We start from the raw sequence: 15677 nt of genomic DNA on the forward strand, positions 1-15677 counted from the left end.
TAATAACATTTCTAGTGGAGAAGACACAGCGCACGCATATATAAGGGGTCCTGTTAACTTATTACAATGGCAAAACAAACTAATACCATTATATTCCACAAAAGCTCCTACTTAATCTCTCGAAGATATATTGTATAAAGTGTGCAACAGAGTTCTTGAGAACAAAAGAGATGCAGCTTTTTGGAGTAGTTATTTGACATTTTAAGACATTGCTAAAGAATACATCACCTAGAAACTACCAAGACTACAAATATCATCAGTGTGCTGGCATGTGAACTTCCACTAGATTCAGAAGTTGGATCTGAGAGGTGTTTCCCTTGTTTCCTTTTATCTTTTTGAAGCAACCATACTACTTTAGAGGTCATATAATTGCATTATCCTACAAGGCACATAACAATCTATTAAACTTTTCTGCTCGGTCTGAACTAGCATTTGAAGGATTTGCCGAGTCGCAGTTTGATCCACTCAAGTGATTAGTTCTTCTCCTTTTTATCCGGCACAAGAAATCTTCAGTATCTAAAACATAAGAGACCTGCCAATATTCATATTCTTAAGCTCACAGAAGAATCAGCAACAAAATAAGCAAACAAATGTAATATATATTCAACACAAGGAACAAAGTTTCTTAAGATTTGACACCTTGTATGAATTGCAGGATATCTTGCATTCGAGACCATTAAAGATTTGAAGCCCCTCCATGGCCTGGCTAGTTACGGATATCTCATCTTCGCATGCAAATTTGCGCTTATTTCTGCAATAAGATTTGTATCAGTGTGGTCATAGATACCAGTATTGAAACAAATTCCCGTCACATTCAATACCTCGTCAAGGCAATCCCTGGCTTCTTTGTGTCTCGGACAAGGGAAAGGAAATCATTGTTCATATAAGATGCAAAGTTTGGGTCCATGGAAACAGCAGTTACTTCAGGCTTCTCATACCCATAATCCATAAGTTGTATAGACACATGCAGTGGTGCCGGTGACTGCAATTCAGAATAAATATATCTTTATCTGAATAAACTCACCTCCAGATCTTTACATTATGTTATGCTAAGATAAAGGACAAAATCTAATAGTGTAGACTTACACATTCAATACGATATATGTTCTCATCATGAAGTAGGACACGGGCATTGTCATGATATATTGTATCAACAAATCTCCCACCTTTTCTTGATTTTTCATATGCATATAGCTGGAGCAGTTTGTTGTCCATTTCATCTGTTGCAACTGCTTGCAACTGCAAAGATATAATGCCGTTTTTTTAATAAATAGAAAAACGAAGGGAAGAAAGAATAATGCACACTGTACCTGTTTGACAATTTTATATATTAGTTTGTCTAATGTGAAGAGAACATATGACTGGGCTCCCATCATAGCTCGGCACTCATCCTCAAATTTTGTATTATCAGAGGATCCATCCAGCAGACTGTAGAATGAATTTATAAACCTGTACGGCATAAAGGAAATTCTGAGTACTGTTTGATGACAACAGAATATTAATTCTTTAACAAACTCAGGAATATTACTCACCTAGCATACAAATCATTTGGGGTTTTATCATTTGAACCCTTCCAATTCTTTTCAGCAGATGACTTTGCGGACTTTATTCTTTCATATAGTGTCTGATAATTGGTACAGCATAATGTTTAGAAGGATGCATGAATGACAGATGTCAATCAGAAATTGCAGAAATATGAACAAGTAAACGCATTTCACAGCAAAGTGAACTTACTTGATGAAGACGGAAAAGCACATAGAAAGAATCATTTCCATAAAAAATTTGAGATATCTTTTTCTTCTCCTTTGTCGTTGAAGGCACGTGCATAATGAGAGGCTTTACTGATTGTAAAAAACTTCCAGAAAACGGTGCATGTGTTCCATCTCCTTCATTATCATGGGCGTCTGCAGTTCCTTCAGCCTCGCCCTCACTCTCAGCCTTCTCTTCCTGTTCTCCTACTTCACGTTCATGGGAGCAATCATCTCCATCAGCAGACTCACTTCTTGAAGCTTCACCATTTTCGGAGGCATTCTCTGTGTCTGATGATCTGTGAGCACTTTCCTCACCTTCATTATAGGCATCAACATCAGTTTTAAGTCTCTCTCCACCACAAACTTCTTTTTTCTGGCTGGTTTGATATTTTTGCACATTTGTGGTACCGGTTTTGAGTTTTCGAGTAGCCTCTGCAGCAGAATCTCCATACACCTGGAAGTTATCTTCTTCAAAATCTCCATTTGGGGATAATTCACCCTCCTCTCTTTCAATTTTATTGTGCCCAGCGTTTTCTTCATTATATTTCCGATTTCTGATGCTTTCTGGCACTGCTCCATTAGAAGATGAAACTGGTTTTGTACCATCACCACCCTGCAGCATCAAGAAAGATCAAGAAATTTCCAAAAAGAAAACATGACGACTTAGGAAAGCTACATCTTGTCAGATGGTGCATTGTAAAATCTCCTATGAGTACTATCTACACAACCTTCCAATTCATATTAAATAACTTTCCATTAATTTCAGATTCTTACAATTAACTTATCTTGGTCTCAAGGTATCGCTCTTGTACCCTACATGGGATGTAGAGGGTTCAAACCTTGTCAAAGGCAAGGAGGGTGGGCCAGTGTGTTTAATTATATAAAACAATTAACTTATTTTTTTCTCAATTTGATCAGCAACAAACACATTTAAAATAATGAAACAGGTGAAATGTACTGCATCATGGTTCCACAGAAATGGTCAAAGTGCATCTAGTCTCATGAGGATCACAAGAACGAAGAAAAAACTAAAACCCCGAATCATTCCATAACCAATTAACCAGCTCATTTTGTACTAGAGCAGAAGAAACAAGCTTCCAACTAAGGAACTCTTGGACACAGCAATACCTCTGACGAAGGTAACTTTTCAGAAAGTCCATCAGCCACAGCTTTACCAGGTTTCAAAGGAGTTGCACAGAGACCTGGCAAGGGGATAAGTATTGAAAAAGAAGAATTAAATTTTTTGTAGCAACTGAATGAGGAAAATTGCTCAAAGAAGAAGATGATAAGTGATAACCACAGATTGTAAGAGTACCTACCTGATGTATGCCCCCCTTCAAGCCTTCCATGACTTTCCTCTACTCCAGCTGAAATTGAGACACTTGAACATGCTAGCTGTTCATTCTTGCTGATCCTTGATGTAATATCTGCTGCAGTAGCAATAATTTGCGCATTTCCATCTTGGCATAAGTTGTTCTTATGTGCAATATGATCTGGATCGTGATAACCATTTTCCTTAACCCCATTACCGGAGTTTACTAACCATGCTCTAGAGGTACTCGAATACTCAGGGGGAGTATTATCATCTCCATTTCGAGATGGTTTCGAGTGTTTGCAATTACTTACAACGGCTGAACCAAGAGGACTACCATCACTATCTCCACAACCAGGGACAACACTATTACCCTTAACAAAATCTTCAGTGTCTTCTGCACAATGCGGATGAGATGGAACACCAAGCACTGGTTCGAGGAATGTCGTCCACACCTTCATAACTTTATCCAACTGTTCAGTTGAACATATTTCTCCACAGGAATATTTAATGAGCTGATAAAGATCTTCATGAATGTCCGAATCAGGATATTTAAAATCCAAATTTGGTACAACAGGCCTTCTGTTTCCAGCACCAAGAGATAACAATACATCATCCTCTCTATGTTGAGTTTCGTTGATTTCTTTGATCTCAGTCAGCAATGCTTCCAAAAAAAGAAAGATATCAAGTTGGGTAGATGAGTAGATAGTGTCTGATATGAATCATATTATCTAAGCATGTTTAATATGACATACAACTTGAGACTACTATGTTCTTCCATGTCCTATACTCTTGCAGACTTGTACAACTTTAGATATAGCTATTGGTCCATATTCCACTCTTATATAAGTTTTATAGTGGTCTTAGGATCCCAGAATACCAACTTGCCTCCACACAATTGAATACTAATAGTGTTTAATAGAAGATCAAGCATGCATAGGCAAAATAGACAGGAAGATGAACACTGATTGCATATAAGCTCATATTAGACAGCATGGAAGAAAACATAGAGTAATGACAACACAAAGATGTATGAGTTATGGACAGAAATTGAGATCGACAGCTATGCCCAGGAATGCATCTAAAAAGGACGAGTGAAGAAAGGAGGGCTTTGAATTCACTACAAGACAAAGAAATAACTCAAGAAAAGAGAATACTCTGTTGCAATCAGTTATTTAGCAGTTATTGGCCATAATGACACATATCACGGATGTTTGAATGAAAACAAGAACCACATATCTAACCTAATTTTTTAGACAGAAAAAATGATATGAAATCAGCTAACCATAAACACTATTTGTCAAGTTAAGTGGGATACTAAGACCAAAATACCTTTTGTGCTCAGGCTCTTTGAATCTTGCTGCTTAAAATAAAAACTCCTGTGATCAAGTGATTTATGGTAGTTCTTAGAATAGATTTCAGCCCAAACTTTATTGAAATCAGAACGACATCTCGCCCACTCTTCTTGTTTCTGCTTCAAGCGTGTTAATATTACTGGCAGGGCAAGAGGTGCATTTTTCCTTAATACATCCATCACGTCAAGCCCGTGATCACCATACAGACGTTCAATGCACCTTAGATTTAAAGCTACAAGAAACCAGAGAAGAGAAGTCAGCAAGGAAGCAAAGATTAATACTCGGGAGAATCATTGTTCACTTGCTAGATCTAACCTGTAAAATGGTCTTCGATATGAATCAAGCTGTCCGTTTTGATGGAATTATCATTGATCCTGTCTAATAGTTCTTCAACGCGTTTTGTTGTCACGTTAACAGATTCCAGTAACATGTCCAGTTCAAATCTGACATCATAAATATCAATAGCATCAACAACTTGAATTATATACAGGTAACAATTTGAAAAATGGGTTCAAGGTTCAACATATTGACTTATAGAAGCGGATATATATCACATATGACTATAGATATATCAGTCCACAAAGGATTATTTTCTGGGAAAGATTTGTATACACAAATAAATTGGCAAGCATGGGCGATTTTTTGCCAGATGCAGTATGAGCAAATATTAGGAGCAAATATAGCAACAGTAGTGTGCCATTCAACAAAAGAAATGGCAGAAGTACCCACCTATCATCTTCACATCGAAACAAGCTTTCCTCATACTGGTTTTTGCGCATGTGTTTAAAAGAGTAATCCTCACTTCCTGAAGTGACTGAAACCCAGTGATCATTCAATACTTCAACACCAATATTTGTTCTCTGGCTTACTGAAGGAATCGGATACTGCATTGTTTAAAATTATCAGAAAATGAATAAAGCCTTCATAAGCTAATTAACTCAATTTTTAAATGCACCCAAGAGAAGGGCCACCTACATTGTTAGGCAAAAGACGGTAACTAGGTGTGCAGCTCTCACAGTTAGAAAGGTCAAGTTCTTGAATTGGTTTAGCCAAAAACTTATCCTTGCTCGAATATAGAGAAATTCTGTTTCCCGACACATCCTTGTTTCCGGAGCCTACTCCTTTATCAAGTCCATCCCTCTCTTTGCTTTCACGGTCCATATTATCGTCGTCTCTATCTCTATCATCCATCTTTCCCGATCTAGGTAAATGCCCATCACTCCACAAAAATCCTGGACCAATACAGGTTCAGTCAGAACTTGAGAAACTAACAAGGATAAAAAGTAAAAACCCGTAGTAGTGACATAATGGTCAAAACATAAACTAAATTGTAGCCTATGGCTTTATCTGCGTATATTCAATTTCAAATTCCAGAAAGACTCCACGAAAGTAAGCAATAAAGAGCACTCTTTGTAATATTGTAAGACGAAATTAAACTAAAACAAAAATTAAAGTAGTAAACCACAATACTTACTTTTGCTCAGAATACCAGCAAGAAAACCCCCTGCATGAAAGGCTTTTATTAGACAGTAATCCACAAACACGAGCATTCTAAAAATATTTAGTGACCAATAAATTACTAAACAATTATATCATACCAATCTTATCAGCGCGGTTTATGATTTCATTGAAGCCTTCCATAAGGTCTGAATACCTTCCGATAATATTACCAACCTAAACAAAAGAAATGGCTCGAATTTATTAGCTCTTAGTTTGCACCGTGATATACGTGCCGAATAATCAAAGGGAGGACATCTCTAATAGTCTGTGTTCATAAACAAGGTCTGGTATAACAAGGTTCCAACTCAAATCACTTACCCATACCATCTGTGTTTATAATTATAAGTGTTCCGGAAATGGATTTTTTCTTGCTCTGTACATCCTAATTATAATTCCAATCTATATGTGTCCCTATTATGATGTTCTTTTTATGTAGTCAGTTTTACTTTTCTAAATAACGTAACAATACCATCAAATTAATCAATCAACTATAATTTCATAGACAGTGTTGGAAATTGACATCATGTGCACAAAAGGAGAGACAAAAACAATTATGTCAATTCTGTTTATCAGTGGACCTCTATGTATACTGCTTCATACCTTCATACCACAACAAAGTTTGGCAAGGTAGACTTGTGAAACGTGAAGAGCTGTACCCTCTAAATTGTATAGTAGAGTATAGTTGACTGTCCTAGTACTGTAGTAAATCAGTACTTAACCACTAGAGAAGTAGTTAGTTGCTTATAAATAGAAGACTATTAGCTTTAATATAACTCTCAGATAAAATATGTGTGGAGACTTTCACCAACTTCTTACCTCACAAACTGCCTTTCACTCTTGGCAACTACCTAATAATCACAAACCCTTTCACTCTTGGCAACTACCTAATAATCAAGTGTTCTCTATTTAAACCAGTAAAAATCACCCAACTCTGATATTCTCCTCCTATGTCCTGTGACTGCTCTCTTTTTTAATATTCATTTCCTGAAAAAGTTAAACTTGCAAGCAACGATAGATCCTACTTGATACTGTATTGCATATCAGCATATGCTTAAGGCTTCAGACAATATAACCACTACATTATCGTAAAAATGACAATGTTATAAATGTCATAAGCCTTACCAGAGAATCCAATTCCGACCGTGTGATTATGCCTCTGTTGAAAACATCGAGACACCTGTAAATTTCCAGATACTGCTCTGAATTACGTAGCCTCTCCTTCACCTTCTCAAAAAAGGAACATCCTTCTTCAAGCATACCTGATTCAACAAAAACTAAATTACAGAAGAAAAAGAAGACAAAACGGCATGTGACCAAATTAAAAATAATAATAACAATGAGAAGAAAAATAACAATAAATGACAAAAAGAAGTACTTCCGTATATATAAAATTAAAGGACCAAAAACGAACCTACTCTGCAGAACTTCCCATACAATTGAAAACTAAAAAACCATGAATTTCTGAAAAAGATTAAAATGCAAGTGTGGTGGGAGAACTGAAACCAATGACCTAATACAAGTCTGCAAGATTTTTAAACATCGGGTTGTGGAGACCCGCGTTCTACCATCCATGCCGGTATGATTGAATATGCGTTATAAAAGGAAAATCCCAATGACCTAATGCAAGTCCGGAAGATTTTTAAACTTCCCTAAATTGTCAGGAAAGGTCGCTATAGAGAAAAGATGGGTCAATATATACACACAAGTGAATCTAGAGTGTGAAACCCTTGTAGTTCAAATAGCATTATGAACAAAGGCAAAGGTCAGCCTGAATCATATCCTGGCTTTCTGCTGAAAGACTACCAATACTTAATAGTACAGAGTAGTCTAGAAAACTGGTGACAATTATACAGCCTAAGACAGGTATATCCAAGTGCTATCCAATAGTAGCGACCCTTGTAGACAGTCTAGAGGTTCTACATCTTCACCTTTATTATATGGGTCAGTGACAATGTCATCAACTCTATGGGCATTCTTGCGTTTTTGCGGAGAACATTTAATGTCCTGGTCTATATCTTTATCATCTCGATCCTTGTCTCGCTCTTTGTCACCACGCCTTCTCTGCTCTTTGTCAACTCTCGCCAGCTCTTTTTCATCTGGATCAGCTCGGTCAGTGCTGATGTCACAGTCAGCATGTGAAGATATGCCTTTCTGCTAATAGCAAAACATGAAAAGGTTTTTATATTAATTAAAAGGAGTGCTGAGATTCTAAATTGTTGGTTTACATATTTAACTTTCCCACATGTATAGGCCTCATTGTTGTCATGGGTAAGCTCCTATCATCACGATACAGGATGGGGTTCCTTGTGGTGTGAGCATAATGAATTGACGCTGTCCCTGTGGAATCGGGTAAGAAGTGAGCAAACTCGACTAAAAGGTCTGGGTGATCACGGAAAAGGTCAGAAACCTGCAAATGGGTGGCAAATTATTCTACAGTAGAAAAAGGAAGTTCTAGAATACAAAGGCTTGTAAGTAGTAATGTATAAAGAAAGGAAAGGTGTAAATCTACACAGTTGATAAGACAAACGTGCCTCGCGATAGACATCTTTGATGCTTTTGCTTTCCCTTCTATACATATTCAAGATGTCGAGGAAAGACTTGTAAACCTGATCATCACCTTGAAACCTTGTCTGAGCAGGCAAAAAGGGGATATTAGTTGGGAAACAGGAAAAGGGCAAGTACATGGAAAGTCCAATTGAATGTAGCTTTCACCTTAATTTTGTTTACAAATTTAATGGCCTCCTCGAATGCAACTGACTTCTTCGCCGGGTCTGGACCGTAAGGTTCACCATCCCGAATAGTAATCTCGTATCCCTTGGGCAGAAAGGTATTAAATCCTAAAATCAGTGCATGGTGTCCTTTAAATAATTCCTTTACCCTTTCTATGACACCTGTTGTATCAATTCTATCAACAAGAAATGAACACAAACTGAGATGACTAATTAGAAAGTTCATAAATGCATCAGCTGAAAAAGGTAGAATAAAGAACACAACTTTCAAACCTTTGAGCCTTAAAATCTTTCATAACTTCAAGAAACTCATCATATTGTTCTCTTTTATCATGAAAAATGTCCTTCACAGCCTTCAGGTATGTTAGGGCATCATTTGTTGTTAGTTTTTGCGTGCTGCCTCCACCATTCATCTGAGCTTGCCCAGAGCTGTATATTTCGAGAATAAAAATTGGGGAGAAAAAAAATCAACTGTAAGAACAATATTGCTAATAAAATTATTAGAAGAAATTATCTTGCCAGCGACTATCTCTAAACAATTGTTAAGTGAAGAAAGAAGTGCAACACATTGAGTTGACCACATCTCCAAAAGCTAAACCACGCAAGTCCAGGCAACAAAGTTCTTCCCAATGAAAAAATAATCTTTCTGATTCGAATTATAGAAAGAGTAACATCGGTAATAAGGAAATAATTAATTACAACACCAAGAACAACAAGTGTAGAGTATAAGCTTTTAAGTATAAATTCCAAGTTAAATCAAGTAAAGAAACTACATGAAAACTATTAATATTTTGCAAAAATAAACCAATAACGAATTTAACAAACTGCTAATCAAGATTCAATTTTATTGTTTGCTAAATAAGGGTCAGCTTTACCTTAAAAACTATTACAACATAACAAATTCAGACTTATTATTGAACTTAATTTCATTGCCAACACTCTGTAACAATAGATTCAATTATTAATCAACAAGAATTGTCAAAATAAACAGAAAATTAATACGGAAAATGAGAAAGACTTACGGTTCAGGGCGGGAAGAAACCGTGGGACGTTTAAGCTGCGAATTCATATAAGCATCATCTACAGACCTCTTCATCTCTCTAATTAAATTCAACTCTACAACAAATCATGCTCTATCCACTCCAATATCATCCATCATCTATATTTGAAACTCCGTAATTCAGTCAAAATTAACAAAAACAGATCTAATTAACCTCATAATCACAAATTAATCAAATTTAGCACCACTAAACAAGCTTCATTGAAACACAAAAACACGCACACAAATACGCGTATATATGATGAATTACCTGCAAACAAATCACTTTTAGATGATAAATCCTGCAACAAAATCAAAAATTACATTAACTGTAAGTAAAGATAAGCATATAATATAATAAAATAAGATGATAATGTAATTTTTTTTATAAATTTACAGATAACAATTAAGATCGAAGAACAGAGCAATATTCATCGAGAGATTACTTGTTAGAAGCTCTCTGTGTGCATACAAATATCGTATGTATATAAATTCTGCAAAATTGGCCTCTCTCTGCCTCTCTCTCTCGCTCTCTTTCTCGGTACGCAAGACAATATATGAATGTGTATCTATCTCAATAGCAGTAGAATGAGAGATTTGAGGGTGAGAGATTTGGCTTATAATTTTGGTCTTTGTGAATAAAACCTTTGTAAAGAGAAAAATAATGAATACTGTTACGCTTTTCGTTAGTATACGTAGTATGATATAATTGTTATGCTTTCGATTTTTATTTTTACTAAGCAATACCATATTCTAATTTCTTTTCCACTAGAATCCTTTAAATTATAGAATTTTTTGAATTAATACTCATAAATTGATAAAGATCGCGGTTCCACTAATATTAAAATCAAATAATTTTGTACTCATATTTAATATATTAAAAAACGTTGTATTAAATAAATCTAGATTATTACGTAAATTGATATTTTCGATCCTAACATATTTTTTATATAATTTGTGAATATAAAATAAGTTATGATACTTATTCATACAATTTTTCTCGTTATATAACTTTGATAGGATATCTTTTTTTCCGAATAATTTTCTGAGAAATTAATCCGACATTTTTAATATTTTATTAATTTAAATATACAGACACCTTAATTATAATTAATTCCTTTATGAAAGAAGATTAAATAAAATATATTATATAACAACTAAAAATGATAGAAAGTTTTAACTTTTAACATATAAAATCATCAAAGTGAAACAACTAGCTCAAAAATGCATTTTCAACCACTAATATATTTAAATTGTTAATTTAAAGTTGGTCTCTCATTTCTCCTATAAATAAATATATTCTGCTTTAACTTGAAAATTAAATTTCAGAGACCGGGCCAACGTGTATACATTAATCACACTCAATCTGAGAAGAGCAGGTCATTACATCACTCAGCCCTATTTAAGTCAGGCCAGCCCACCGTGCGTCCCGTTCAACAATTAGTGGGCTTCGCTACAATTGATCAATTTAGTTTGCAAGGAGCAGCTGCTGTTTGTCTTTAAATAAATAATAAATTTAAAGTCGTACGGTATAGAGTTTAAAAAATAATTAAAAATAAAAAAATTTAAATTATAATATCCTTAAAATTTAAAAATATATTATGCAACTATACTTTATATAAGTTTCAAAGTGTACCAAAATAAGAGCAAGTCCAATAATATCCTAACAATTTCTTATATATATATATATATATATATATATATATATATATATATATATGATATATAGTGTCCTAATGATTTAGTAAATATCTTGATATATCAACTCCAATAACTATCTCATTATTGTGCCTTATTAGTAATATATTTGAATTGTTATTGGAGGGAAATGAAAAGAAAAGAGGAGAGAAATTGGTTGAAATGGAAGTAAAAAAAAAAAATTTACTAACAAAAATGATTTAGGGCATGCATAAATAGCGTCTCAAAGAGGTTGTGGTTGCATGTCCTCGTATTTTTATCATATTTAAAGGCACTACTAGACATTGTTGAAGCATTAATTTGCTTCACATGCCTGAAATTTTGATTTATGACATCAATTTTAGTTATGGTTGGAGTTGCTCTAAAGCAGAGAATTTGCACACACACGGAGTAAGTATTATTAAAGTTAAAGATATAAAAATTTGTAATTTAATATTTGTACATTACATTATAATTGTTATATTGACCCAATTAAATTTTTTATGCTAACTATGATGCTAACAGAGGACCAAAGTTTGATTCCGTCAGCAATATATTAGTTATTAAACGTAGCATAGAGACGTAGCATCTGTATTACTGTATACTTGTGTGCCTCCAAACGTTCAGCCAATGGTTTATTAAAGATCAGGAAATTTACGTAGTACATAGCCAGTTAGCCATAGTTAAACGTTTACACCAAGGTCTGAACTATTGATATGAGACATAAATGGTAGCTGTTCAAGAAAATAGAAAAACATTGATCACTACTGGAGTACATACAGTATATGTTAAATGTTTGAATGCAATATTATAAGTAAAAAACTTAACCATGACACCATATGCAGCTAACATGTTCGTTTCCCAGCAATCTTATTGGCCCTCCTAGCTAGACTACCATGTGCTTCATTTTTCTACATGTGTGCTCAGAAGATGATATAATATATACCTTTTTTTTAGTAAGGATAAAATATATACCTAATTGTATTTCAGTGATATTCGATTTTTCTGCAGTCTGGCCATAATTAATCTAGTTATTGTTATATAATATGATTATATGAACAAAAATATAAGACATTATTCCAATTTTGTAAAAGGGGAGTGGGATTGGGTGTTTTGAAAAGTGAATATAAACTTTTATATAAATATTACCGCAACTAGGGCTAAGCATTCGGTCGGTTCGGTCCAAAACCGGACTGAATCGAATGGACCGAGAACCGAACTTTGAATTTTTTTTGGACCGAAGTTTTATCATGGACCGAACCGGATCGAACCGAAATAATTCGGTTCGGTCCGGTCCGGACCAAAAGGACCGAAATTATTTTAAAAATAAAAAATTAAATTATAAATAAAATTAAAATTCATGTTTTATTTTAAAAAAATTCATATTAATTAATCACCCCCAATTCATTAAAGGTAGATATAATTAAATTTACAAATTAGATATTATAATTATAACGTATAAGATATATATATAATATAAATATAAATATAAAATATATATATTTTGGATTGTTCGGTCTATTCGGTCCGGACCGAAATATTTTTTTACGGACCGAACCGGACCGAACTTTATTTCGGTCTATTCGGTCCGGACCGAACCGAACCGAATTTTCAGAAAATTAGGACCGAACCGAATTTACACGGTTCGGTTTGGTTTTTCGGTTCCGGTTCGGTTTTGCTCACCCCTAACCGCAACTTCTCCAATTTCCTGCTGAATTTATTCGTACCTGGAATTTTCAAAATTACAGAGAAATTCCTTAGTTATCACCGAGCCGAGAACGGAGCAGGGAAGAAGCAGTAAGAGATAAGGTGGAAAATAGACATTTCATACAACAAAATAATAGCTGCCAATTATCACATTACAAGTCCTTCCCTCGAGATAACAGTACAGAGAAGAATGTTTTTCTATCACAACTGGCCTGTTCGAGAACATACAAATACGAATGAAAGTAACATAAGTTTAGCAGAAAAAAAAACTTTTGTCATGAAAAATTCCAAATTAATAAGATAATTTTGTGCTCAACGATATTATAGCGTCATAGCATCCCTTGTATACATCAAAACATAAAATGAAGTTGTTCAGCGTTATTTTTCTAAATACATACTACTAACATATGAATGTCACGGACCAAGACCTTTCTCTCAAATTTATTATTTAACATACAAATGTCACGGATTCGAATCATTCTCCTAAATATATGTGACGACCCCAAATCCGCTTCCCGCAGATCTGGCTCATCACTAGCATTTGACATCAAAACAACACTTGCATAGATATTAATATTATACAATATCTGACTCTCGCCCCACAAGTCCAGGGTCGATCGTCTAACTTACATCCAAACTACTAATATGATTACATATAAACAGGGTTGAAACCAAAAAGAAACAACTACAGCTCGAGTCCCTACTATTCTTCGTTGTCTGGCAGCTTCAGCTGGAGTGATGCGCCTTTCCCTTATCCGAGCTCGCACCCGCTTCCGAGCGGTTAACTTGATTCGCGCCATACTCGCTTTTTACTGCTAGTTGATAAAACATAGATGCAAGAATGAGCACTTACATGCTCAGCAAGCTCACATAATTGTAGATAGCATTTAACAATTTATGCATTTAGGGCACTGAATACAGTTTAAATCAACAAAGCATCAAATACCAGAACAAGTTTTAAATCAAAGAATTTGCTGGTCTTCCAACCTCTCGATATCACTACATGGTCCGATCAAATACCATTTCGTGAATATCATTCTCCTGTGTAGTCCCAGTGGTCTGATCGTCACCACTAGAGACACACCAACACTCTCTTTGCTAGCATCAGGGTTTAACACTGGAACCCTACTATCTGCCTTACCAGATAGTAACTTTCCTCTTCACCACGAATTTAATAAATTCGTGTTGACCAGCCGAACAAGAATTCTCCGAGTAGAAAGAACATTCTCCGAACAAACTCTTCTGATTTATCAATCAATCACTATTAACCAGAAGATGTGAACAATACATCTTCTATCAGAAACAAATCCTTAACCAATCAATTAATCATTGTCAATTAGAAGATATGAACAATACATCTTCTATTAGAAATAAATCTTTAACCATTCCTGGACAAAAGGAAGGTTGAATTACGTAATCAATTTTAGGAGTTCACTTTAATGATTTATAACTTATATTGGAGCGAAGGACATAGTCGAGGTATTTAAAATATTATTTGATCAAACAATTAAGGTAACTAAACAACTTAAATAGAGATAAGGATAGTGAACTTGCCTCGAGTCCTTAGCTTTGGGAATTCCGAAATTATATAATTTTGCTTCGTCCTTTCCAGACAATATATATATTCTATGACACATAAAATAATAATTTAATAACGTCAACTTTTAACAACTTAAAAGAGTTAATTATATACTATCTATTAATTCACGTCTAATTAGTTTAGTCTCTTTAATCAATTAATCAATCACTTTCCTTGACCAAACTTTATATCTTTAATTCCATAGAATATTTTTAAAATGGATAGTAATCAATCCTCATTTGTTATTCTTCCTTCCCCAATCTACTCATCAAAATTTCCAACTCAACCTTAATTATTCATTCATTGCTAAATTAATACTTAATGACCTTCCCGTAATAAACTCTTTATACATCACTTTTATAAAGGTTTAGTTAAGAAATGAGAGATCCTGTCGTGCATGTTTTGTCCAACTGCTGCAGGCTCACTTATCATCTATTCAACTAATTTCAAAAATGATTATTTAATACTAAAATTAACCTTACCATTATTATATTCTCAACTTCTGATCCTTTTTCATTTTATTCTAACTATCTATCAATGTCCCCATCAATTACCTTTATGCATCATTTTATTCATGCTACTCCATTTATTAATATTCCCCTTTATATTTATTTAATAATTCTCATTTCCCTTATTATATTATATATTAGCACCAATCCTCATTACTAAACATTAGTATTATACACATTTTAGTTTTTATTTTATCATCCCAACATACTCTTATTTTATCAATATTATTTTAATTTTTATTATTTAGATTTTTTTTTCACTATGGAGGTTATGGTTTTACCCTGCAGTACCTCTCCCCTCATCTACTCTTTTCCCCCTGGTCACCACTGTCACCACCGTTCGCCGGAAGTCGGCTCCGGCGGTGGTCTACCGCCACAAAATCTCTCTCTCTCTCTCTCTCTCCCAAATTCCCGCCGCCATCTCCTTCCTCGACCCACACCTGTCAATCGAACCCATCTCACTACTTCCTCCCTCCGGTCACCGGCGAATCTCTCCTTACAACCCAATCAATCCACCCC

At 34.6% G+C, this 15677-nt stretch overlaps 1 protein-coding gene across 2 annotated transcripts; it reads right to left on the reverse strand.

The window, feature by feature from the left end:
- Positions 1 to 67: 67 nt before the first annotated feature.
- Positions 68 to 10276, reverse strand: LOC108208999 (paired amphipathic helix protein Sin3-like 3). Of its 2 annotated transcripts, none has more exons than XM_017379673.2 (24): positions 10133 to 10276; positions 9958 to 9988; positions 9670 to 9806; positions 8921 to 9076; positions 8631 to 8823; positions 8450 to 8548; positions 8161 to 8325; positions 7847 to 8069; positions 7041 to 7177; positions 6017 to 6092; positions 5893 to 5922; positions 5394 to 5650; positions 5148 to 5302; positions 4734 to 4861; positions 4396 to 4650; positions 3071 to 3727; positions 2880 to 2953; positions 1735 to 2364; positions 1533 to 1624; positions 1311 to 1449; positions 1087 to 1239; positions 822 to 982; positions 640 to 751; positions 68 to 532 (listed from the first exon to the last, which is right to left on the reverse strand). In XM_017379673.2, the coding sequence occupies exons 3-24, from the start codon at positions 9741 to 9743 to the stop codon at positions 380 to 382; spliced, it is 4119 nt and encodes a 1372-aa protein (XP_017235162.1). In that variant the 5' UTR covers positions 9744 to 9806; positions 9958 to 9988; positions 10133 to 10276; the 3' UTR covers positions 68 to 379. The 2 variants fall into 2 exon arrangements, with proteins under 2 accessions (XP_017235162.1, XP_017235161.1); XM_017379672.2 differs by having other exon boundaries at positions 7847 to 8072.
- Positions 10277 to 15677: the final 5401 nt, after the last annotated feature.

Source organism: Daucus carota, chromosome 2 (genome assembly GCF_001625215.2).
Source record: "Daucus carota subsp. sativus chromosome 2, DH1 v3.0, whole genome shotgun sequence".
Taxonomy (NCBI): Eukaryota; Viridiplantae; Streptophyta; class Magnoliopsida; order Apiales; family Apiaceae; genus Daucus; species Daucus carota.

What these genes read in the sequence shown, in the direction of transcription:
- LOC108208999 (XM_017379672.2), bottom strand. Translation starts at nt 9,743, where the DNA reads ATGAAGAGGTCTGTAGATGATGCTTATATGAATTCGCAGCTTAAACGT. An exon ending in AAAGAGCCTGAGCACAAAAG is followed by an intron (nt 3,728 to 4,395) that starts GTATTTTGGTCT and finishes TTTTTTTGGAAG; the next exon opens with CATTGCTGACTGAGATCAAA. An exon ending in CCAAATGATTTGTATGCTAG is followed by an intron (nt 1,450 to 1,532) that starts GTGAGTAATATT and finishes TATGCCGTACAG; the next exon opens with GTTTATAAATTCATTCTACA.